The 26,431-nt window shown below is 48.4% G+C and overlaps 1 protein-coding gene across 3 annotated transcripts in view; it reads right to left on the reverse strand.

Moving 5' to 3' along the window:
* Positions 1-1,146: 1,146 nt before the first annotated feature.
* SEC16A (SEC16 homolog A, endoplasmic reticulum export factor) overlaps positions 1,147-26,431 on the reverse strand; it is a 69,752-nt gene continuing 44,467 nt past the window's right edge. The window contains exons 20-32 of one of the 3 annotated variants that reach the window (XM_063935887.1): positions 25,007-25,231; positions 24,319-24,404; positions 23,428-23,475; positions 23,113-23,259; positions 20,572-20,661; positions 19,764-19,823; positions 19,506-19,626; positions 19,110-19,247; positions 17,519-17,610; positions 16,876-16,941; positions 6,075-6,134; positions 4,434-4,496; positions 1,147-4,065 (exon numbers count right to left, since the gene is read on the reverse strand). In XM_063935887.1, coding sequence (XP_063791957.1) covers positions 4,006-4,065; positions 4,434-4,496; positions 6,075-6,134; positions 16,876-16,941; positions 17,519-17,610; positions 19,110-19,247; positions 19,506-19,626; positions 19,764-19,823; positions 20,572-20,661; positions 23,113-23,259; positions 23,428-23,475; positions 24,319-24,404; positions 25,007-25,231 — 1,256 coding nt within the window. In that variant the 3' untranslated portion in view covers positions 1,147-4,005. The remainder of the gene's footprint in view (positions 4,066-4,433; positions 4,497-6,074; positions 6,135-16,875; positions 16,942-17,518; positions 17,611-19,109; positions 19,248-19,505; positions 19,627-19,763; positions 19,824-20,571; positions 20,662-23,112; positions 23,260-23,427; positions 23,476-24,318; positions 24,405-25,006; positions 25,232-26,431) is intronic. The other 2 variants (XM_063935889.1, XM_063935888.1) reach the window with 2 other exon arrangements.

The following is a 26,431-nucleotide window of genomic DNA, read 5'->3' on the forward strand; positions in this document are numbered from 1 at the left end:
CTGGAGGGCCGAAGGCTCCACACCCGTCTTAAACGATGTGTCGTTGCGATCGGAAACACAAACCAGATTGCTCGCTGCAGTTTATCACAGCGCATCGATCGGGTCGGAACTGCGCATGCCAGCCGTCGTTGCCTAGCGATCGCCTCTGAGGCAGAGGCGGTCGCTGGGCGGGAGGGGGATGGAGGGTGGCGCGGTCCGGCCAATGCAGGCGTGGCCAGCCCGCGGCAGCTGCGTGACATCACACGCAACCGCTGCGACCCGGGGTAGCGAAGAGGTTCTCCCGGCCAGCTGCAGAAGCTGCGCTGGCCGGGAGTAACTCCTGAGATGCAAAAGCATCGCCGCTGTGCGTTGCTTTTGCTTTGCATTTCTCTAGGGGGTGCGGCACTAACATGCGGGGCGGGCTAGCGCTGTGCTGGGCGCCCCCCCCCCCCCCCCCCGCATGTCTGAGTGCCTGATCGTAGCTGTGCTAAATTTAGCACAGCTACAATCAACTCGGAATGACGCCCATTGTGCCGTGTGTAGGAGCCTTAACTGCCATGCCACAGGCTGTGTTATACAGATGACCGTTAGGAGCTGATTGGCTGGTACTTTATCTCTCTGCAAGACTTAGTAAATAGACCCCGTTATCTGCAAACCATTGTCTGTTTATCCATGTGTGAACAACCTGTGCACTTGCAGCATGATTATAAATTCTGAAACACTGCATTATGTGTAGCTATGCCATTGGTAGATGCAGTGTACAATACAACATGAGCCACTCACAGTACTTCTGCATTAAGTCAAGCACTGGTCTTCTGCAAGCGATACATCTCCTGCCCTGCCGCTGTGATGGCGAGTCCTCGGCTCCCTCTGGTGGCTGTTCCCAGATCTGCAGCAGGGTAATGATGGGGAGGGAGAGACATTGCCAACATGGAGTGCCGACATGCTGCCTTAATACCTTCTTAGCTGGCAAAACTAATGCAGACGCTACTTCCCCATAAGAAGAGTAACAGCGGCCTCCTGTGGTCAGCCAGTACAATTACTTCCGTACGTCTCTGTGTATTTCTTTAGCCTTCTGGTGCTCTGCGGAAGCCAACCACATTCACTGAACAAGAAGGTTTACAATTCAGAAAAACAATCCATAACTGAAAAAGGAGGAAAATCGCGTTTATGGACGCAAAATATTTTATTCAAAATGTACAGCTACAGAATAAAACATTCTTTAGCAAAATAGCAGCTTCGTAAGTCGGTGTTTGTCTATAAACGGTATCAGAAAAACTACACGAAGAGACAGACAAGAGGCCAGAAACGCTACAGGTGCCAGATCCCGGCTGGTCAGGGAACATAGGGCTGTTACCGGATATTGAGGCATCGGACTGAAGGATGATTCTATGGTTGCAGATTTTATAACACAAAATCCTGATGCTGCATTTAATGGCCATCACTGTGTAACATGTCAGTGGTAGTTGTACTGTGCGGCCTGCGTCTCCCTCTAGCTGCTGTATATTAGTGCGCCATTCTTTCATCATACAAACGTGGAAACTGCATGCTGGGACATGTGGTTCGGCCTGCAATTCACCAACTGCCTACTAATGATATGTAGGGAATGACCGATGCAATTAAAAAAAAAAAACCTTGATACCTGGCACTGCCGGATTGTTCCGTCTGCACTGACGTTTATCCATTTATTTGTAATTGGTGGCACTCAGACTGCAATAAAGAAACCCTATCTTACAGCAAGAGGACGATCACACATAAATAAGACTGACAAGAGGGCTCTCAGAAAATAAGGGCGTTATGAGTCTATAGAAAAATGATATATTATACCTAAGCTTATATAATACATCAATCTCATACTATACACCGGCAGAGGGCACAGGGTTAGAGAGTCTTTAAGTCACGGTCTGTCTCCTATCCATGTATCACTGCCCTATAGAACACAAGGCTCAGTAAATATTTGGGAAAGGGTTAAGAACAGAGTTGTCCTGCGGACATGAGAATGCTGTCTGCAGACAGAGACCCCGGACGGTAAATTTGGATTTATCAGAGTATAAAGTATTTTTTAAGTGCAAATACTCTGCTTCTACTTCTAGACATAGATAGAGGTTACAGGACATCTGTATCGCACAAAGCCACATGCTAAATACGTGGTGCTATAGACACCATACCATGCTCCACTTTCTAACTGCCGCTAAGTCTGCGTGAAACAGTCGTCAGTGGATTTCAGATTTGCATAAGCAGGCCGAGCGCGGAGGGTCTTTATAGAGCAAAAGGAGGACAGGGGAACAATTCTGTAGGTTTATTTTCTCTTCTTTACATAAACTCCGTGCAGTACACTAAGTTTTGCGCAGTGATCCTTACAGTGAAATGTGGATATTATGGAGAAATGGGGCAACTCTGTTGTAAGGTATTTCTTTTTTGTACATTTAATATTTGACAATATATCACATGGAGGCAAGGGCACCAAACCATAAGCACATGACTTTAATAGGTCCCAAGAGGAAAAAAGTTACATTTCAAAAAAGGACCCTGTACCATTGTACGTGCCCCAAAGTTTTGTGGCATCGCCTGTAAGTGGGTGACTGTAGCTCCTATCCACCCCCTGTCCAGATACATAAAATCTCACTGCTCTGTGGCCCGAGCGATCTCTTAGCTTTGCGTTCCGGAAGCACGCAGAAGTGGCCCGTGTAGTTTTAGGTACACTATGCGAACGTGTAAATCTAGGCAACAGAAGACCGCAAACCTGAATCCACTTTCAACGGAACAAAGAACGTTAGCGTGGGAAGCCGGCAATTCCGTACCGTTTAACCTTGAACAAAGACGGCTTCGTGACCAAACTATATAAAAAAGAAAATGTTGACTGTGTGTCATGTGAGCATTATATCACAGCAACTCACTGCAGCCTGTAAAATAATACGTCCCCAAGAACCTATCTTATACGCTCAATATACCGCTGACCCCAGCCGCCACAGTTCCCACAACAATCACACAGTATGCGGGCAGAATCCGCTTTTCACGCTCTTCCAATCTAAGCTTCTTATTTGCATGATTTTATTTAAATAATGTTTAAAACAGGTTTAAAATCCTCTTCAAGTTTGTACAGTCACAGGGTGGTCCTGCAAGGTAAGTCTCGTAGAAGCAGCGATCGCCATCTCAATAGTCAGACGCCGGTGGGGCAGAACAAATGATGATACAGATTCCAAGAGTGGATTCTTTCTTTTATCTATTTTACCAGCCATCTGTATTTTAATTAGAATCAGCAAACAGCATGAGAGAGAGCAGTTAATTATATTGCACTTAAAAATAATCACAATCATTAGGAAAAAAAAAAAAAAGAAGAAATTTATAGTCTATTTTTGCGGTCAGGGCCCGCAGCAAAGAATGGACTATGCGGCCGACCTTTAAGACCCAACAGATTAAACTATTTTACAAAAGATTAAAGAGACTATACATGTTTCAAGTTTACAAGACGACTCAAACTACATACATACTAGGAGGATAAAAATCTTCTGGGATAATTAGTCACAGTTTTAACTTAATATATTATTTCTTGAGGGGATGTCCGAGAAAATAGAGAAAATTGCAGTCCGTCTCATTTGTGTAGCAATATATATCCATATAGAATTTGTTTGTTTTTCCTTTAATCCACCAATCTGAGATTTAGTGCCTACGGATACCGCCGGACGCCATACGTAGAAAGCTTCTCCACCCAGTTTGGGTTTGTGTAACTTAATACAAAAAGGAGGGGAAAGGCCACAAAATGGAAAAAGTTCGCTCTCTCCATCGTCCATTGTTCTAGAACTTACCAAAAGGAACAAAAAACCCCAAACAGCCTGCAATGCCGCACCACAGCGCTCCAGTCAGGAGGGCCTCAAAATGCCCCAACCACATCGCCGCAGAAACAACGCAGGAAAGGTGGTAACTAAATTCAGCATCGGACATAAAGAAAAGTCACAAGTAGCAGATTCTCGGTTCCAATTCTCAGTCACCGTCCGGACGTTCTGAAATGTTTTGGAGGCCAAATTTTTACTTCAAAGATGGGTATTTCCGCTGGCCGAGGCGCCCAGTCCGCGCTGCTGAAGATGGCTGTTGTAGGAGAGAGAGACTTTAGCCACGGAGGCATCGGAACAGCCTAAACGTAACTCTTTGTAACAAGGGATTTACATCGTTCTACTTTTATATGTTCAGTTGTTTTTAAAGTTACCCAAATACGAGGAACAGAAAAGTATACTTAATTTATAAACAGGGTTACCTGTTCTGTCGCGTACACACTGTACATATTACGGGCACAACCCGCCCGCCTAATAAATTCCAGGAACATAACAGAGGTACAAAGTGAACTTATTGGACCCATTCTTAAATATCCGGTGGAGGCACCAGTGATCGGTTCCGCTGTGAAACCGTTTCTTGCTATCCCAATTTTAATGGAAAATCCCCACCAAAGTTTTACTTACTTGTGCAAAATTAGAAGGGTTGTAAAACGTAACAGCTCCCGTGGGAGGTCCGGGAACAGGTGCCTGCAAAACACAAAGATGGCGTCAGCTCTCCGGCTCCTACGTCGTGCTGCTGCGGAAGGGATTTGTGTACAGAGCTATAACTAGCAGTGGTTCCTCGGGGTGGCACCAGATAGGGGTTAGACAAGACCATGTATCGGACAATGGGAGCGGCACCTCAGAAGGTAGGTTGCGTCCGTAGCTAGAATCGGACAGGGGTGATGCTAAACACATGGTTCTGCAATCTGACGGCTCTGTAGGCAAATCGCTTCCGCAGAGCAATAATAGCAGATGAATCAGACGGTGTTGTATAAGTCTGAGGGAAAGACCTACAGAGCACCAGCCAGGATTACACGCTCTTCATGCACAGAGTGAGGAGAAACACGCAGGCTACAGGCATGCAGACCGTGCGGTGTTAATAGATTAGTCTGGCTTCTGGGAAGGCTGAAGACGTGTGCGGGAACACAATATACACATCACACCCACCGCACCAGTGACATAGCTAGCTTAGCCTATTTAAAGCAGGTGACTGGCTGCATTTGTGCTGGAACAAGTGCTGTATACGTCACCACCACAAAACCAAGGAGAGAACCCACAAAACCGCACCCGTGATCCTGACCTGTGCACCACAGCTCGTCCAATAGGCAGCTGACTGACATCGCCTCCTCCTGCCTATAGCGTCACATCAAGACCCGCCCTGGCTTGTGCCAATTGTGAGACAGATTCCGAGTCACATGTACATTCCAATGCAGCAGCGTTAGAGAGTTTACGTAAACTGCGCATGTAACAGACACATGCATCTTTGCGCATCTCCAGACGCGTCTGACTGATCTCAGACGTTACACTCGGTCCATTAAACGGGCGTTTCTGGCGTGGACGCTATTTGAGGTTGTACCTCTGATAATCGCTTCCCAATGCGGCAAACGTACAGAATTTAATGCTGCTCAGAAATCAGGCACAAAGTGTTTACAGGGAACATACCGAACAGCTGCTGTGGAACTACACATCCCAGCATGCCCAGCCACAGTTTTAGCGTACCTTAATAGCAAAATGGTGGCAGGGCATAATGGGATGTGTAGTTCCACAGCAGCTGGAGGGCCACAGGTTGCCCACCCCTGAGTTATCACATTGACCCAAGTAATAGAGGGTTCTTGGGCAGCTTCCACGGCACGAGGAATGTAAGAGCGCAGCTGCAATGGCACTGCACAATATGGAGCTATAGATCAGGGGAAGAATTAAGACGTACGCTACCAAAACCTGCATATCCCTGTGTATACTCTAAGTACAGAGTCTTCTAGGTTGTCTTGGAGGCGTATCTTGCTGCGTCCTGCCCTCATTACCACAGACAACGTTACGTTCTATACAACGCTCCGTGTTTTGAGGCGAGAAACCATTATAAGCAGATGTAACGCTATATACCCTCCCAGCCAGGGTAATAACGTACAGCCGGGTGCACACCACGTGTCTCCGTACACCGTCACAGGGTAAGGCAAGGGGGGAGATTTAGGCAAGCACAATTAGTAGCACAAAAATAAGAAGTGCAAAATTGTTATGAAGTACTTTAAAAATAAAAATAAAACCACGGCGGCCAGCTGCCTGTACCTGATTAAAATGCTGGCTTACTTCACACGATAAGGAACTCAGAGAGCTAGATCGAGAAAGCTACAAAAACAACACACAAAAACCACACGAAAAAAAAACAAAAAACACAAACGATAAATGATCATGCATGTCGTTGCAATACGCTTCACATTCCCCAAGACTCCAAAAATGAAAATAAGATTTTACTTACCGATAAATCTATTTCTCGTAGTCCGTAGTGGATGCTGGGACTCCGTAAGGACCATGGGGATATAGCGGCTCCGCAGGAGACAGGGCACAATAATAAAAGCTTTAGGATCAGGTGGTGTGCACTGGCTCCTCCCCCTATGACCCTCCTCCAAGCCTCAGTTAGGATACTGTGCCCGGACGAGCGTGCATAATAAGGAAGGATATTGAATCCCGGGTAAGACTCATACCAGCCACACCAATCACACCGTACAACCTGTGATCTGAACCCAGTTAACAGTATGATAACAACGAAGGAGCCTCTGAAAAGACGGCTCACAACAAGAATAACCCGATTTTTGTAACAATAACTATGTACAAGTATTGCAGACAATCCGCACTTGGGATGGGCGCCCAGCATCCACTACGGACTACGAGAAATAGATTTATCGGTAAGTAAAATCTTATTTTCTCTGACGTCCTAGTGGATGCTGGGACTCCGTAAGGACCATGGGGATTATACCAAAGCTCCCAAACGGGCGGGAGAGTGCGGATGACCCTGCAGCACCGAATGAGAGAACTCCATGTCCTCCTCAGCAAGGGTATCAAATTTGTAGAATTTAGCAAACGTGTTTGCCCCTGACCAAGTAACTGCTCGGCAAAGTTGTAAAGCCGAGACCCCTCGGGCAGTCGCCCAAGATGAGCCCCCTTCCTTTTGGAATGGGCTTTTACAGATTTTGGCTGTGGCAGGCCTGCCACAGAATGTGTAAACTGAATTGTATTACAAATCCAGCGAGCAATCGTCTGCTTAGAAGCAGGAGCACCCATCTTGTTGGGTGCATACAGGCTAAACAGCGAGTCAGATTTTCTGACTCCAGCCGTCCTGGAAACATATTTTTCAGGGCCCTGACAACGTCAAGTAACTTGGAGTCCTCCAAGTCCCTAGTACCCGCAGGTACCACAATAGGTTGGTTCATGTGAAAAACAGAAAACACCTTAAGGAGAAATTGAGGACGAGTCCTCAATTCTGCCCTGTCAGAATGAAAAATTAAGTAAGGGCTTTATATATGATAAAGCCGCCAATTCTGACACACGCCTGGCTGAAGCCAGGGCTAATAAAATATCTCACATGGAAGGTGACGATGCTAAGTCCACAGTGGTGAGTGGTTCAAACCAATGTGACTTTAGGAAACTCAAAACAACATTGAGATCCCAAGGTGCCACTGGGGCACAAAAGGAGGCTGTATATGCAGTACCCCTTTTACAAACATCTGAACGTCAGGCACTAAAGCCAGTTCTTTCTGGAAGAAATTCGACAGGGCCGAAATTTGAACCTTAATGGACCCTAATTTTAGGCCCATAGACAGTCCTGTTTTCAGGAAATGTAGGAAACGACCCAGTTGGAATTCCTCTGTAGGGGCCTTCTTGGCCTCACACCACGCAACATATCTTCACCAAATGCGGTGAAAATGTTTTGCGGTTACATCCTTCCTGTCTTCGACCAGGGTAGGGATGACTTCATCTGGAATGCCCTTTCAGGATCCGGCGTTCAACCGCCATGCCGTCAAACGCGGCCGCGGTAAGTCTTGGAACAGACAAGGCCCCTGCTGGAGCAGGTCCTTTCTTAAAGGTAGAGGCCACGGGTCTTCCGTGAACATCTCTTGAAGTTTCGGGTACCAAGTCCTTCTTGGCCAATCCGGAACCACGAGTATCGTTCTTACTCATCTCCCTCTTATGATTCTCAGTACTTTTGGTATGAGAGGCATAGGAGGGAACACATACTCTGACTGGTACACCCACAGTGTTACCAGAGCGTCCACCGCTATTGCCTGAGGGTCCCTTGACCTGGCGCAATATCTGTCTAGTTTTTTGTTCAGGCGGGACGCCATCATGTCTACCTTTGGTTTTTCCCAACGGTTTACAATCATGTGGAAGACTTCCCGATGAAGTCCCCACTCTCCCGGGTGGAGGTCATGCCTGCTGAGGAAGTCTGCTTCCCAGTTTTCCACTCCCGGAATGAACACTGCTGAGAGTGTTATCACATGATTTTTCGCCCAGCGAAGAATCCTTGTAGTTTCTGCCATTTCCCTCCTGCTTCTTGTGCCGCCCTGTCTGTTTACGTAGGCGACTGCCGTGATGTTGTCCCACTGGATCAATACCGGCTGACCTTGAAGCAGAGGTCTTGCTAAGCTTAGAGCATTGTAAATTGCCCTTAGCTCCAGTATATTTATGTGGAGAGAAGTCTCCAGACTTGATCACACTCTCTGGAAATTTTTTACCTTGTGTGACTGCTCCCCAGCCACTCAGGCTGGCATCCGTGGTCACCAGGACCCAGTCCTGAATGCCGAATCTGCGGCCCTTTCATAGATGAGCACTCTGCAGCCACCGCAGAAGAAACACCCTTGTCCTTGAAGACAGGGTTATCCGCTGATGCATCTGAAGATGCGATCCGGACCATTTTTCCAGCAGATCCCACGGAAAGGTTCTTGCGTGAAATCTACCGAATGGGATCGCTTTGTAAGAAACCACCATTTTTCACAGGATCCTTGTGCAATGATGCACTGATACTTTTCCTGGTTTTAGGAGGTTCCTGACTAGCTCGGATAACTCCCTGGCTTTCTTCTCCGGGAGAAAACATCCTTTTCTGGACTGTGTCCAGAATCATCCCTAGGAACAGTAGACGTGTCGTCGGAAAAAACTGCGATTTTGGAATATTTAGAATCCACTCGTGCTGTCGTAGAACTACTTAAGATAGTGCTACTCCGACCTCCAACTGTTCTCTGGACCTTGCCCTTATCAGGAAAGCGTCCATATTTCTTTTAAGAAGAATCATCATTTCGGCCATTACCTTGGTAAAGACCCGGGGTGCCGTGGACAATCCAAACGGCAGCGTCTGAACTGATAGTGACAGTTCTGTACCACGAACCTGAGGTACCCTTGGTGAGAAGGCAAATTTGGACATGTAGGTAAGCGTCCCTGATATCCAGTGACACCATATCGTCCCCTTCTTCCTGGTTCGCTATCACTACTCTGAGTGACTCCATCTTGATTTGAACGCTTGTATGTAAGTGTTCAAATATTTCAGATCTCACCGAGCCGTCTGGCTTCAGTACCACAATATAGTGTGGAATAATACCCCTTCCCTTGTTGTAGAAGGGGTACTTTGATTATCACCTGCTGGGAATACAGCCTGTGAATTGTTCCCAATACTGCCTCCCTGTCGGAGGGAGACGTTGGTAAAGCAGACTTCAGGAACTTGTGAGGGGGAGACGTCTCGAATTTCCAATGTACACCTGAGATACTACGTGTAGGATCCAGGAGTCCACTTGTGAGTGAGCCCCCTGCGTGCTGAAACTCTTGAGATGACCCCCTACCGCACCTGAGTCCGCTTGTACGGCCCCAGCGTCATGCTGCGGACTTGGCAGAAGCTGTGGAGGGCTTCTGTTCCTGGGAATGGGCTGCCTGCTGCAGTCTTCTTCCCTTTCCTCTACCCCTGGGCAGATATGACTGGCCCTTTTGCCCGCCTGCCCTTATGGGGACGAAAGGACTGAGACTGAAAAGACTGTGTCCTTTTCTGCTGAGATGTGACTTGGGGTAACAAAAGGTGGATTTTTCAGCTGTTGCCATGGCCACCAGGTCCGATGGACCGCCCCTTTATACGGCAATACTTCCATGTGCCGTCTGGAATCTGCATCACCTGACCACTGTCGTGTCTTCGTCTGGCAGATATGGACATCACATTTACTCTTGATGCCAGAATGCAAATATCCCTCTGCGCATCTCGCATATATAGAAATGCATCTATAGTCAATAAAATCTTGTCCCTGTCAAGGGTATCAATATTTTCAGTCAGGAAATCCGACCAAGCCCCCTCAGCGCTGCACACCCAGGCTGAGGCGATTGCTGGTCGTAGTATAACACCAGTATGTGTGTATATACTTTTAGGATATTTTTCAGCTTCCTATCAGCTGGCTCCTTGAGGGCTGCCGTATCTGGAGACGGTAACGCCACTTGTTTTTATAAGCGTGTGAGCGCCTTATCCACCCTAAGCTGCGTTTCCCAACTCGCCCTAACTTCTGGCGGGAAAGGGTATACCGCCAATAATTTTCTATCGGAGGAAACCCACGTATCATCACACACTTCATTTAATTTATCTGATTCAGGAAAAACTACAAGTAGTTTATTCACACCCTACATAATACCCTTATTTGTGGTACTTGTAGTATCAGAAATATGTAACACCTCCTTCATTGCCCTTAACATGAAACGTGTGGCCCTAAAGGAAAATACGTTTGTTTCTTCACCGTCGACACTGGAGTCAGTGTCCGTGTCTGTGTCGACCGACTGAGGTAAATGAGCGTTTTTACAAGCCCCTGACGGTGTCTGAGACGCCTGGACAGGTACTAATTTGTTTGCCGGCCGTCTCATGTCGTCAACCGACCTTGCAGCGTGTTGACATTATCACGTAATTCCTAAATAAGCCATCCATTCCAGTGTCGACTCCCTAGAGAGTGACATCACCAATACAGGCAATTTGCTCCGCCTCCTCACCAACATCGTCCTCCTACATGTCGACACACGTACCGACACACAGCACACACACAGGGAATGCTCTGATAGAGGACAGGACCCCACTAGCCCTTTGGGGAGACAGAGGGAGGGTTTGCCAGCACACACCAAAAACGCTATAATTATACAGGGACAACCCCTTATACAAGTGTTTTCCCTTATAGCATTTTTATATATGTAATCATATCGCCAAATAAGTGCCCCCCCTCTCTGTTTTAACCCTGTTTCTGTAGTGCAGTGCAGGGGAGAGCCTGGGAGCCTTCCTCACAGCAGAGCTGAGCAGGAAAATGGCGCCGTGTGCTGAGGAGAATAGGCCCCGCCCCCTTTTCGGCGGGCTCTTCTCCCGGAGTTTGTGAGATCTGGCAGGGGTTAAATACATCCATATAGCCTCAAGGGCTATATGTGATGTATTTTAGCCATAAAAAGGTATTATACATTGCTGCCCAGGGCGCCCCCCCCCCAGCGCCCTGCACCCTCAGTGACAGTTGGTGACTGTTGGTGAAGTGTGCTGACAACAATGGCGCACAGCTGCAGTGCTGTGCGCTACCTTATGAAGACTGAAAGTCTTCTGCCGCCTGTTTCTGGACCTCTGGACCTCTTCAACTTCGGCATCTGCAAGGGGGGTCGGCGGCACGGCTCCGGGACCGGACTCCATGGCTGGGCCTGTGTTCGATCCCTCTGGAGCTAATGGTGTCCAGTAGCCTAAGAAGCAAATCCATCCTGCACGCAGGTGAGTTTACTTCTCTCCCCTAAGTCCCTCGTAGCAGTGAGCCTGTTGCCAGCAGGACTCACTGAAAATAAAAAACCTAACTTAAACTTTTATTCTAAGCAGCTCAGGAGAGCCACCTAGATTGCACCCTTCTCGTCGGGCACAAAAATCTAACTGAGGCTTGGAGGAGGGTCATAGGGGGAGGAGCCAGTGCACACCACCTGATCCTAAAGCTTTTATTATTGTGCCCTGTCTCCTGCGGAGCCGCTATATCCCCATGGTCCTTACGGAGTCCCAGCATCCACTAGGACGTCAGAGAAATTAGATTATGGCAAAAAAAAGCTGAGAAGGAAATGCATGGTTCCAAGTAACGGGCAAGCCGCGTCCTGTCAGCTGGGGCTAAGGGACCAACGGGGAGATCACCTCTGCCAGTTCCGACCTTTATAAAAACTTAGAGGAACAATTTTAAACAGAGATGAGGGAAACCAGATGCAGATCTCTGGGCGTGCCAGCAGGCTATAACTGCCCGCGTGCCACAGCTATGTAGTGACCTGCCCTGCAGACAGCACTATCTCCTATTCCGAGGAGACAATAACCGATAAGAACACAACGACCCTATACCAGGTGTTTATATACTACATGGTGCTGGTTTTATAGATTACCCATCTCGATATGCACCACCTTTCCTACATGTGTCTGTGATCGGATCACACAGATACGTTTTGTCTAATGTAGGTATCAGTGATCCCTCTAACCACTCTCCTTTCCAAACAATTAGTAGAGGCGGCGGTGGAGGAACATGTGGTCAGTGTACGTATACGGGGGCAAATTAATGATCAATAATTCAAAATGGATGTTGCTTCATATTAAACTGCTTGAAGAGACTAAAGACATTGGGGGGGGTGGGGGGGGCAGATAGAGGCTAAAGACAATGGGGGGGGGGGATAGAGGCTAAAGACATTGGGGGATAGAGGCTAAAGACATTGGGGGATAGAGGCTAAAGACATTGGGGGATAGAGGCTAAAGACATTGGGGGATAGAGGCTAAAGACATTGGGGGGGGGGGGTAGAGGCTAAAGACATTGGGGGGGAAGAGAGGCTAAAGACAATGGGGGGGGGGATAGAGGCTAAAGACATTGGGGGGGGTAGAGGCTAAAGACATTGGGGGGGCATAGAGGCTAAAGACATTGGGGGGTAATAGAGGCTAAAGACATTGGGGGATAGAGGCTAAACTCAATGGGGGGGGTAGAGGCTAAAGACAATGGGGGGGGGAAGAGAGGCTAAAGACAATGGGGGGGGAAGAGAGGCTAAAGACAATGGGGGGGGGGGAAGAGAGGCTAAAGACAATGGGGGGGGGAAAGAGAGGCTAAAGACAATGGGGGGGGGGAAAGAGAGGCTAAAGACAATGGGGGGGGGGAAGAGAGGCTAAAGACAATGGGGGGGGAAAGAAGCTAAAGACAATGGGGGATAGAGGCTAAAGACTGTGGGGGGAGATAGAGGCTAAAGACATTGTGGGGGGGGATAGAGGCTAAAGACAATGGGGGATAGAGGCTAAAGACAATGGGGGATAGAGGCTAAAGACATTGGGGGATAGAGGCTAAAGACATTGGGGGATAGAGGCTAAAGACATTGGGGGATAGAGGCTAAAGACATTGGGGGATAGAGGCTAAAGACATTGGGGGATAGAGGCTAAAGACATTGGGGGATAGAGGCTAAAGACAATGGGGGGGGGGGGGGGGGCTAGAAACTAAAGAATGGGGGGGGGATAGAAGCTAAAGACAACAAGGGGGGATAGAGGCTAAAGACAATGGGGGGGGGGGGATAGAGGCTAAAGACAATGGGGGGGGGGGGGATAGAGGCTAAAGACATTGTGGGGGGGGGATAGAGGCTAAAGACATTGGGAGGGGATAGAGGCTAAAGACAATGGGGGGGGGAATAGAGGCTAAAGACATTGGGGGGGGGGATAGAGGCTAAAGACATTGGGGGGGGGGAATAGAGGCTAAAGACATTGGGGGGGGGGGGGAATAGAGGCTAAAGACATTGGGGGGGGGAATAGAAGCTAAAGACAATAAGGGGGGATAGAGGCTAAAGACAATGGGGGGGGGGGAAGAGAGGCTAAAGACAATGGGGGGGAAAGAAGCTAAAGACAATGGGGGGATAGAGGCTAAAGACATTGTGGGGGGGGGATAGAGGCTAAAGACATTGTGGGGGGGGATAGAGGCTAAAGACAATGGGGGATAGAGGCTAAAGACATTGGGGGATAGAGGCTAAAGACAATGGGGGGGAAAGAAGCTAAAGACAATGGGGGGATAGAGGCTAAAGACATTGTGGGGAGGGAAAGAGGCTAAAGACATTGAGGGATAGAGGCTAAAGACATTGGGGGATAGAGGCTAAAGACATTGGGGGATAGAGGCTAAAGACATTGGGGGATAGAGGCTAAAGACAATGGGGGGGGCTAGAAACTAAAGAATGGGGGGGATAGAAGGTTAAGACAATAAGGGGGGATAGAGGCTAAAGACAATGGGGGGGATAGAGGCTAAAGACATTGTGGGGGGGGGATAGAGGCTAAAGACATTGGGAGGGGATAGAGGCTAAAGACAATGGGGGGGGGGGAATAGAGGCTAAAGACATTGGGGGGGGGGATAGAGGCTAAAAACATTGGGGGGGGAATAGAGGCTAAAGACATTGGGTGGGGGAATAGAGGCTAAAGACAATGGAGGGGATAGAAACTAAAGACATGGGGGGGGGGGAATAGAGGCTAAAGACATTGGGGGGGAATAGAAGCTAAAGACAATAAGGGGGGATAGAGGCTAAAGACAATGGGGGGGGGGGAATAGAGGCTAAAGACAATAGGGGGGGGGACAGAGGCTAAAGACAATGGGGGGGGATAGAGGCTAAAGACAATGGGGGGGGGGGAATAGAGGCTAAAGACATTGGGGGGGGATAGAGGCTAAAGACATTGGGGGGGGATAGAGGCTAAAGACATTGGGTGGGGGAATAGAGGCTAAAGACATTGGGTGGGGGAATAGAGGCTAAAGACAATGGAGGGGATAGAAACTAAAGACATGGGGGGGGGGGAATAGAGGCTAAAGACATTGGGGGGGATAGAGGCTAAAGACAATGGGGGGGGATAGAGGCTAAAGACAATGGGGGGATAGAGGCTAAAGACAATGGGGGGGGATAGAGGCTAAAGACAATGGGGAGGATAGAGGCTAAAGACAATGGGGGGGATAGAGGCTAAAGACAATGGGGGGGATAGAGGCTAAAGACATTGGGGGGGATAGAGGCTAAAGACATTGGGGGGGATAGAGGCTAAAGACAATGGGGGGGATAGAGGCTAAAGACAATGGGGGGATAGAGGCTAAAGACATTGTGGGGGGGATAGAGGCTAAAGACATTGGGGGGATCGAAGCTAAAGACAATGGGGGGGGGATCGAAGCTAAAGACAATGGGGGGGGATCGAAGCTAAAGACAATGGGGGGGGATCGAAGCTAAAGACAATGGGGGGGGATCGAAGCTAAAGACAATGGGGGGGGGATCGAAGCTAAAGACAATGGGGGGGGATAGAGGCTAAAGACATTGTGGGGGGGATAGAGGCTAAAGACATTGTGGGGGGGATAGAGGCTAAAGACATTGTGGGGGGGGGTAGAGGCTAAAGACATTGTGGGGGGGGTAGAGGCTAAAGACATTGTGGGGGGGGTAGAGGCTAAAGACATTGTGGGGGGGGGGTAGAGGCTAAAGACATTGTGGGGGGGGGTAGAGGCTAAAGACATTGTGGGGGGGTAGAGGCTAAAGACATTGCAGGGGGGGATAGAGGCTAAAGACATTGCGGGGGGGTAGAGGTTAAAGAATGGGGGGATAGAGGCTAACGACATTGGGGGGGGGATAGAGGCTAAAGACATTGGGAGGGATAGAAGCTAAAGACATTGGGGGGGATAGAGGCTAAAGACATTGGGGGGGATAGAGGCTAAAGACATTGGGAGGGATAGAGGCTAAAGACATTGGGAGGGATAGAGGCTAAAGACATTGGGAGGGATAGAGGCTAAAGACATTGGGGGGGATAGAGGCTAAAGACATTGGGGGGGATAGAGGCTAAAGACATTGGGAGGGATAGAGACTAAAGACATTGGGAGGGATAGAGACTAAAGACGTTGGGGGAGGGATAGAGGCTAAAGACGTTGGGAGGGATAAGGCTAAAGACGTTGGGAGGGATAGAGGCTAAAGACGTTGGGGGGGATAGAGGCTAAAGACATTGGGGGGGATAGAGGCTAAAGACATTGGGGGGGATAGAGGCTAAATACAATGGGGTAGACATTGGGGTAGTCATTGGGTGGATAGAGACTAAAGACGTTGGGGGAGGGATAGAGACTAAAGACGTTGGGGGAGGGATAGAGACTAAAGACGTTGGGGGAGGGATAGAGACTAAAGACGTTGGGAGGGATAGAGGCTAAAGACGTTGGGAGGGATAGAGGCTAAAGACGTTGGGAGGGATAAGGCTAAAGACGTTGGGAGGGATAGAGGCTAAAGACGTTGGGGGGGATAGAGACTAAAGACATTGGGGGGGATAGAGGCTAAAGACATTGGGGGGGATAGAGGCTAAATACATTGGGGTAGACATTGGGGTAGTCATTGGGTGGATAGAGACTAAAGACGTTGGGAGGGATAGAGACTAAAGACGTTGGGAGGGATAGAGGCTAAAGACGTTGGGGGGGGGATAGAGGCTAAAGACGTTGGGAGGGATAGAGGCTAAAGACGTTGGGGGGGATAGAGGCTAAAGACGTTGGGAGGGATAGAGGCTAAAGACGTTGGGAGGGATAGAGGCTAAAGACGTTGGGAGGGATAGAGGCTAAAGACGTTGGGAGGGATAGAGGCTAAAGACGTTGGGAGGGATAGAGGCTAAAGACGTTGGGGGGGGATAGAGGCTAAAGACGTTGGGGGGGGATAGAGGCTAAAGACGTTGGGAGGGATAGAGGCTAAAGACGTTGGGAGGGATAGAGGCTAAAGACGTTGGGGGGGATAGAGGCTAAAGACGTTGGGGGGGATAGAGGCTAAAGACGTTGGGGGGGATAGAGGCTAAAGACGTTGGGGGGGATAGAGGCTAAAGACGTTGGGTGATTATACTCTGCTAGTAAGTTTGAGGTAAAACTCCCCAGGAGCCTGAACGCGGCTATAGGAAAAGGATAACTATAACTGCTTGGACAGGAAGCCTAGACGCAACACTGACACTCCGTGCATTTAGTGATTTCACAGTGAAACACTAGTTAATGACTGGGAAATGATTGGCTGAGTTACATGATGCAGTTAGAGGTAACTGACAGAAAGACTTTGTGTAACGGGCAGACAGCGTTGGGGGTCTCACCTCTCCAGACGGATAATCCTCCTGGTTGGAAGCTGGGAACTCAGACCCAGGTGCTGCATTTAGGTTCTAGAAAACAAAAACCACACGTGTACGAGACCGTTCGATTCTAGCTCTGCCGCAAGTTATTACAGTGCTGACCCAATGTGTACCCTACCCATCCCCTGGGAACCCTGACCAATATCACTGGTCCCTGGAGAAGTAACAGGAGGAAAATGAAATCAGCAGATAGTCTGCCTCCAGCAGTGTGTATGGGCGGCTGCTGAACTTCAGTAACGGGTCTATGTACTAAGCCTTGGAAAGAGAGAGAAAAAGTACCAGCCAATCAGCTAAGTGCCTTATTTAAAAGACAACCTGTAACACGGCAGTTAGGAGCCGATTTGCTGGTACTTTACCTCTCTCCAAGGCTGAGTACATAATAAACATGGCATTAGCATAAAGACGCTCTGTGGCTTGGAATAAGGAATGGTTAAACATAAACACAGCGCACACATTCAGCAGTTACTGTCCCAAACCTAGTCACATCAGATATGAATGCGCGACCTTAAAGTGGTTTGTGAACTATAAGACCCAAGATCCTTAAAAAGAACAGGCCTGAAGCTTTTACTGATGGGATTATACCGCCCAGGCAATGCCATAATCTAACCTGGGTCTGTGCGCCGTTATCAAAGCCGGGCTGGTCCGCAGGCTGTGCCATCTCTGCCTCAGAACCTACAGACGGCTGCTCCTGCTCTGGAACTGTAAGAAACAATAGGACTGTAAGGATAAACGTTCCATAATAAATAAACATAATAGAACCAGTAGGAGACAGAACTGCACTTTCTAAGCAGACATTTTCCCACCTCACGGTAAGGCTCCTGTCTCTTCTTCATGGCAGCTGCTCTCTGGTCCAGTGCACTGATTGAGCACTCTGATGTCCACACACAGCAAACTTGGAAGAAGCAGCTGCTACACTGAGCATGTGCAGCAGCTCTGCTCTGTCCCTTACATTGCATGTTGTGGCAGCAGCTGTAGTAATCTTATCCTATACTATTACCATCGTGGTTATAACTTGAGCTGCTGGCTAAGAGGAGGTGGGGTTCCGGGCAACCAGAACCCCCCCCCCCTGCGTTTGCCTATAATACTATTCAACTGAAGTCTGATATTAAGTCATCATTTATGTCACCACTCCCACTGCGTAATAGGTGTGAGGTGCCCAGAGAGGAGAGTACCAGGAACGGGGTGTTAAGTATAACAGGTCCCCGGTTCCTTTATTTACTAGTGCAACAAACGGTAATAAAAACAATCCCATAATTCACATTACACCTTATGTATGAAGAAAGACGGCGTCACACCAAACGGATATTTAAATTTACATCAAACAATATTTAAATTATTTTACTCAGAGGCTCTTATTTGAGTACAGGAAAATGGAGAGATTGAAGCTACATAAAAAAACTTAGAAATTGCTTTCTAAATGGGGAAACGGGGAACCCTCAGGATTTTATATCTTAAAGATGAATCACTCATCTAGTCCACGTATATGCTGAATATTCAGCTTTTTTTCGCCCCGTGAGTGCAATTCCGTCTGACTTGTGTGCAACAATCCATCATCCCTTCTATGTAAGCGTTTATATATCACTGTATTTTTAGATTATGAATTGTGTGTGTGTGAACCCTTGTTAAGACTCAGACTGGGATAACTGTTTGCACATTCCCTGACCATGATCCTAGACATCAGAATGAAAAGGATATAAAACCACTTAGAAACAGAATTACATCGGTCATTGCTTCTTGTTCCGCTATAACTATAGCAACTATATACATAAATAGCACCAAAAGCTCACATTTAGATAGAGCACTACTGCCATCTACTGTCCAAAGTTATTATGGAATTATGAGACTTCAGGTGCAATCAGTTATTTCAGTTGAGGCTGAAGCAGCTACAGTATGTGATGAATGCAAAGTGGGAAACTGATACGAATCTTACTGATGGGGGCAGAAAATCAGTGACAATGTCCTCTGTGAAGATTTTAGGATGCATGACTCAATCTGCAGGGATTTGCCTTTTTGTGCAGCCCTCATTTGTGTAACATTCTGCAAGACCAGAACACAACTGAGAAGGCTGCCATGTAATTAGTATGCTCATAATACCATACTCCAGAGACTTGCAAAATTCCCCCTACAGCGAGTGTAAATGAATTAAGCAGCCATTACTTACAAGGATGAGCTCAGTACAGCATGGCAGCGTTACGCACCTGAGTTAGGAACAAAGAGATTTGTAGGGATGGCCATTGGGGCCAATGGAGCAAACAGATCGGCCGGCGGTGGCACAGAGCTTGTAGGCTTGCTGCCACCAGGGTTTAACACATCCACATAACGACCTCTTGGGCCTCCTGCAAGAGGGTGATAAACGTGGTCTGTTTAGGAACAGGTATAGTCAGGGACACACATTTTCCCGCTTCTCACAGGAGCGCAGCTGGACACAATAGAAGGTTGTACACAAACTACCACAAGCTCCGGAATGTTCTCAGAGAACTGGTATGATAAGGTAAAAGATAATCAGCCGCCAATTATTTAATATAAAGAAAATGGATAATGACCTCAGTTATGCAGTCAGGAAGCTTTAGTCCGCAGCCGGCAGACGCTTTTACCTGCTTTTATGGAGAAGACGTTGACTGAAGGATTAGGAGGAACGTTCATTCCGCCTGGGCCAGGAGGTAAGGTCTGCGGCCTTTTGGGCATTCCCGATGGAGGAGGCGGTAGGACCTTGTTCTGGGAAAATAAGAGGAAGCAGTCAGGGGATAGAGGACCTTAAGAACATAGGTGCGTGCTCTCCTCTTTTCCCATCAGGAATGACGGGGAGGCACCACAACTACCAGCATAGCTGCAGAGATCTGCAGTCTACTCACTTCCTCTCCTTCCGGCTCGTCCTGATTAATCCAGCGCTGTTTGTGCTCGTCCCATACAATCTGCAAAACAGACCACACACACCTGACGTCACCATGCGTACTGCAAACCGCCACGTGCAAAGCTATGCGAACTTGTGCTGGTAGAAAGCATTGCAAGCCAAGCAGTTTTATTTAGCATCAGCCTGACACCCAGCGGAGGGAGCCATTCTGAGGGCGACACCAAAATCCATAGCAATGTGATATCCTGTGAATCTGTGTCTGGGTGCCAGGTAAAATAAAAATAACGAGTATGTTTTGCAAAGATTGCGAGCAGAGAGAAACGCCAGCTGGCAATATGAAGCCGCCAAACACTTTAACAGCAGCCCTGTCCAACTCCGTGACCCTCGCTATGCTTTAGGATCACATGATCACAGAGATCTGACGTGCCAGCTGCTTCATACATAAAGGCGGCGGCAGGATTAAAAGACAGGAACTTGCAGGAATAGAGAAAGCAAAGCCACCACGTAAACACAGAGCAATGCGGTTTATTACAGAGCCCAGGCATACACATGACACACCCTATATATCGCTTGCATACACCGTAGCGGTTTACCATTGGTTGGAATGAGCTAGGAGCAGAAAGCACACGCAGGGAAGGGGAATGTATGTATAACATACAATAAGGCAGCCCTTGCTGTGGGAATTTGTATAGAAAGGAGAATCAGTGTGTAGTCCCTGTGATAAGATAGCCAGGGACAGGGGGGGTACAGGGGATCTGTAGCCAGACAGCGGGAGAGACAGACACAAGTTGCTCACAGCCAGTCCTTACAGATTTATTCCTGTCATCGGGTAAGTGAGCTTCGTTCTTTCCTTTTCCCATCAGCCACCCAATTTTCAGGGGAAACCAACTTCTACCGCTCTACAAAACAGCGTGAAGAGAGACAAGTGTCAGGAGCGCACAGCTACAACCAGACGGTAACACAGTGACTGCTTTCATTCCCGGAGACGCTTAGAGACTAACGCGGCACTCTGATCCTCCACAAGGCATGGCGGCTAGTGCCTAATAACAAAGCACCCGCCACCTGCAGACACAGAGGGGGCAGTCGTGTTGTACGCTGGGCCAAATAACCTCATAGCATTAGACGGGTCACTAGTGTCTGCATTCTAACGGAGGCTGCCTCTTATGTGGGGGGGGACAAGTGCAGTTTAAGTATCAAAGAGTTGGCAATTCTAGTGGGCCTACTCAGTGTAGGGTCTGGTCCATTGTTCCCTCACCCAATGCAGTTGGTGGCCCTATTCCTAGTGTAGGGTCTGGTCCATTGTTTCCTCACCCAATGCAGTTGGTGGCCCTATTCCTAGTGTAGGGTCTGGTCCATTGTTCCCTCACCCAATGCAGCTGGTGGCCATATTCCTAGTGTAGGGTCTGGTCCATTGTTTCCTCACCCAATGCAGTTGGTGGCCCTATTCCTAGTGTATGGTCTGGTCCATTGTTCCCTCACCCAATGCAGTTGGTAGCCCTATTTGTAGCATAAAGCCTGGTTCACTGTCCCCTTGCCCGATGCAGTTGGTGGCCCTATTCGTAGCGTAGAGCCTGGTTCACTGTTCCCTCGCCCGATGCAGTTGGTGGCCCTATTCGTAGCGTAGAGCCTGGTTCACTGCTCCCTCGCCCGATGCAGTTGGTGGCTTTATTTGTAGCGTGGAGCCTGGTTCACTGTCCCCTCTGCCCGATGCAGTTGGTGGCTTTATTTGTAGCATAGGGCCTGGTCCACCGTTCCCTCGCCCAATGCAGTTGGTGGCCCTATTCGTAGCGTAGGGCGTGGTTCACTGTTCCCTCGCCTAATGTAGCTTTTGGGAATCTATTTATTACTTATCAGTAACTGTAGTTACTTTGTACAAGGTGGATGGAGTTGTGGTGGTGGTGAAGGGGGGGGGGGGGGGTGTTGTCATTTTTGGTTACTGCTGGTTGGGAAAAATCACCCCCATAGCCCTCAAAACACTATATTAGGCAGCGTTAACAGGTGAACCCAGTGTCAACAATTGTAGAAGGAAGGATAAAACAAGATGCTTTTTGGGCAGTTCCAATGACTTAGGTATTTATACTAAAGGCTTTGGAACCACAATATCAGAGTCCAATATGAGGCTTAACATTAAAATAGAAAGTGCTATGGCCTAAGCCAGAGGTTCTCAAACGCGTTTCTCAGAGGTTCTCAAACGCCTTTCTCAGAGGTTCTCAAACGCCTTTCTCAGAGGTTCTCAAACGCCTTTCTCAGAGGTTCTCAAACGCCTTTCTCAGAGGTTCTCAAACGCCTTTCTCAGAGGTTCTCAAACGCCTTTCTCAGAGGTTCTCAAACGCCTTTCTCAGAGGTTCTCAAACGCCTTTCTCAGAGGTTCTCAAACGGTCCAGGTTTTAAATTTATCCATGCTTGGCCACAGGTGACTTAATTAGCACCTTAGTCAATTTGATTTAACCATATGTGCTGAGCCATGGATATACCTAATACCTGGACTGTGGGGTGCCTTGAGGACCGCATTTGAGAACCTCTGGCCTAAGCCTTAGGCAGCTTCCAGAGGATGAATAAGAGACCATGTTAAACTGCTAGTAATAAAGTAACTGGCTTAGACTTCCCTTTGGCTCTTACAAAATGACATTTCCATTGAATTAGTAAAGGACAGAGGTGCAAATCAGCCGAATATACGGAGAATGCCTTTGTAATTGCTGCCTGGCCAGTAACTTTTCCCATGGCACCCCTGAAGTGGTGACCGGGCAGCTGACCCCATGTCAGCTCAGTGGGAGCCATACAATAAGGATGAGAACACCCCACGGAAAAGTGTCGGAAAGGAAGGACTCAATGTAATACCGGCCCTTCTATCTCTGTGTGGAGGATGCGACCACTGGAGAATATAAATATAGTTAAAAGGGAGGCTGTTATCCAAGACTTATCCCATGAGTGAGGAGCGTCATCCGAACACTTGTGGATGAGCTGACAAACTGCAGATACCCTGAGCAGGACGTCTCGCCAAGCAGCATCCGCTAGGGCAGACAGAAGTAATACACACGTGTCACAATCTGGCTGTGAGAGGAAACGGGGTCATACACTGAACAGACAAGGGACATGACCCAAATCTATCCCAGAAGCGTCAGCTCTGAGGTCTACAGCTATAAAGGGACACACGGGGCTGGGAAAAGGGTTATGCAGCTCGGACATACATTCCCTCTGTGCATGTGTAGTAGCAACACCCTCGATAGGCCACCAATACCCTGTGTCAGGCACTAAACCAAAGTCCAGCAGTCCCAGTAAGAGCTCAGCGTTGGGCCACATGAGTAAATGGTGCAGTAAGAGCAAAGCATGGCAAGCCGGACATCACTTACCCCTTGGGATGAGCGGTTGACCTTTGCCTCTTTCTTGTCCATCTCTGGGATGGCCGGGGGAGGTGGCGAGGGCTGCATCCCCACAGAGCTTCTCCTGGTAGACTCTATGGAGTGGGTGGAAGACTCGGAGGTGGTCCGGGTCCTTCTCTGCTCACAGAAAGAGATTGTTACAATAATTAGAAGGCTAGCGAATACACAAAGTCACATGGTGCACGCAGCGCGCTTTTCACCGGACTGTCTGTTGCGAAGCAGTCCCTGGATGTTTAGTCCAATACTGGTGCAGAAGCCGACATTCCCACCCGTCAGATAACTCACCATGTGGGAAGACGACTGGGAGACCGTCCGGGATCTGTGCCCAGGAGCCTATGGGAACAGGAGGTAGAGTAAGAGGACGCCGGGCCGCTGGCAGCTCAGCACTATCCACAATAAAGTACCAGACGTGATTAAGATCATAATTACCTGGCACAATCTCTGACCAGTAATGGGCAATATAAATGTGACCCTCAGCCCTGGACACCTCCAGCAGGGATGAGTCTGATGGCCGGGGACAGAATTTTAACCTCTTCCATCCCAGAGCTTCTCAATCTCAGCCCTCAAGGCACACAAACAGTCCAGGTCTTAAGGATATGCCTGAGCACAGATGGATAAATCAAAATGGCTGGAGGTACTAATTAGGTCACCTGTGCTCAAGCATGCATATCCTTAAGACCTGGACTGTTGGTGTGTCTCTAGGACAAGGTTTGGGAAGCAATGCTCTAGAGCAGGAGTATTAAAGAGGCTGCACGCCAGCTGCTGTGGAACTACACATCCCAGCATGCCCTGCCAAAACTTTGCTAATAGAGCATACTAAACTGTGGCAGGGCATGGTGGGAAGTGTAGTTCCACAGCAGCTGGAAGGCAGAGTGTTGAATACTCCTGGTGTAGAGGATTATACAGGAATCCAGATCCTGAGGCAATAACCGCGAAATCCTCAGAGACAAAAGGGCTGAACCGGTTCCGTATGAGACACTGTGCAAATAGCCTTCCGCACCTGCCCGGTGCAATACATGTGTCTTACTTTTCCGGTGGAGCCTTATCTGACTTATGTTTCTCTTCACCTGAAAGCCTGCACTCTGGTTCCAGTTTTGCAGACCACTGCGAGCCGCAGCAGCACATAAATCCAGACTCCCTATCACAGAAATGAAAATCACAGTTATAAATACCTACCATTTTCGCCATTTCTCCATAGAAGTCAAATCCGGTGTCGTGAAGCATGGTTCTGGTGGGTGAATTCTGCGGGGGTCTTTGTAAGGCTGAACAAGGAGACAAATACACAATGACACAAATACAAACATTTCCTGCAACGTGTAACAGAAAGGACTGCGACATCAGATATTCTGTAGGGTTGTCGCAGCGCGGAGACTGCTCCGGGGAAAACCACATTCAGATAAGCATCACCCACGCTGGCGGACATATTGTGCCAACTAGAATAGGCCACATTAGCATGGAGCAATATTAAACAGTGGGAATGAGCCCCCTTCCTTTTTGTGCCTCGTGCTCCTAATTAAAGTCCAACAAAGTTAAATGTACCCCAGGGGCGCTTTGTCTCTGGCTCTCTCCTATGGGGCTGGGTTAGCAAATAACCTTTCCTGCAGTTGGGGGGGGAAGGGGGCATAGCGTGCCAGGACCCAGAATACATTCTCACTACTCTGTGGTGCAGCGTACCCCTTTTAAAACAAAAATATTTAACACGAGAATACAAAATTCTGTGCTCTTCATCAAATAACCAAACCACAAACTATCAATACTACAAATATAAAAGAAACTCAAAACCCAGGGTTCCTCTACTCAGGAGATGAATGGTGGCAGACACCCGTACGAATGCACATTGTCAAATAGTAAAGTAATAGCTCACCTGACTCCTGGTTCCACTGCTCCTGGGGTGCAAAGTCCATAGGCCGTGGTGGGGTGGGCGTAGGCTCCATGAGAGCTGGGGTGTAAATGGGCACCTGTTCACTGCTATAGGGGACGAATGCAGGCCCAGATATCGGGGGTGAGGGTACAACATTCTGAGTAGTGCCGGAGTATGATGGCTCGCTAACGGGAGGATGCTGATAGAGAGAGGACGAGTTTTCAGGACCTACAAAAAAGATGGCGACAATTTAAGCATGTTTAATGTGGAGGCCTGTTCAGTAATATTGAAAGGGGAACAGGGGGTCAGATGTATGAAAGTGCGCTGTGGTTTCAGCTGACCACAGCGCACCTTAAGTCTGCATTTTGCGCTTGCCCCTAATGTATGAACGGCGTGTTAATGCCGTGTGCATTGTCCGCCGCGCGTCCCCACCGCTTACCGCTTCCCCGCAGTGGTGACTGTCAAACGTTGAGCAGAGGTAATGTATCACTGCCTCTGCTGTGACTTTTCGACTCTCAAGTCCGCTGGGCCGGAACGCCTCCCCCAGGCAGGCGATGTCTGCAAAATGTGCACTGGCTTAGTTTTTTTTTTTTAAATAAACTTTATTTAACGTGGACATTCTTCTGCTGGTCCACACAGCTCTACTGCATATGCGCCGGGGGCCTCCGGTGGTGCAGACAGGAAGCAGGGGAGAAGGGCGCATGCGCACACATTGCGGCGCCGAGCCGATGTGGAAGGTGCGCTATCGCGGGACAAGTGGGATAATGCCCTCCCACATCGGCGGGGGCCTCAATAATACATTGTGGCGGCGGCTGCGGGCGTATCACCACGATAATGTGGTGATACGCCCCTGGAGACACAACGTCCGTTAGAACGTTTTTCATACATCACCCCCAGGGTTTGTAATGTGCATTCGCTAATAGTTATTTTCAGAGCCCCTTTATGGATAGGACACAGGTGCTCAAGGAGTGAAAATCTGCCTGTAAAAGTAATGGATCCTAAATTCAAAAATACAATACAACATTTTTTTAAAGTGCGCCCACTGGGGGGAGCCGAGATATCAGAGTGTAGGGTTCACCAACATGACAGCGTCTACTAACAAGAGTAATAATGCAGAGAAAGCGCTCAGACCAAAGACGCCAATATCCAAGTTTTACTATAAACAGTAATTTATATGCAGGCTAAATCTTATTTTTAAGAGAGAGTTTAATCTAGAGCAGAATCTCTGTATAACGTGCAGGATCGGCTACTGGGAAACGCTCAGTTGCCAGCACAGCAACACAGACACCGGCCAAAACTTTAACTTAGGAAAACTCTGTAGCCAAAACAAACAGATGGAAAACACATTAGTAATTAAGCTCATGAAACACAAGGGACTAGGCGCGGGGGGAGGAGTCAACATTAAAGTCCTGTTAATGGTAAACATGA

Source organism: Pseudophryne corroboree, chromosome 8 (genome assembly GCF_028390025.1).
Source record: "Pseudophryne corroboree isolate aPseCor3 chromosome 8, aPseCor3.hap2, whole genome shotgun sequence".
NCBI classification, from domain to species: domain Eukaryota; kingdom Metazoa; phylum Chordata; class Amphibia; order Anura; family Myobatrachidae; genus Pseudophryne; species Pseudophryne corroboree.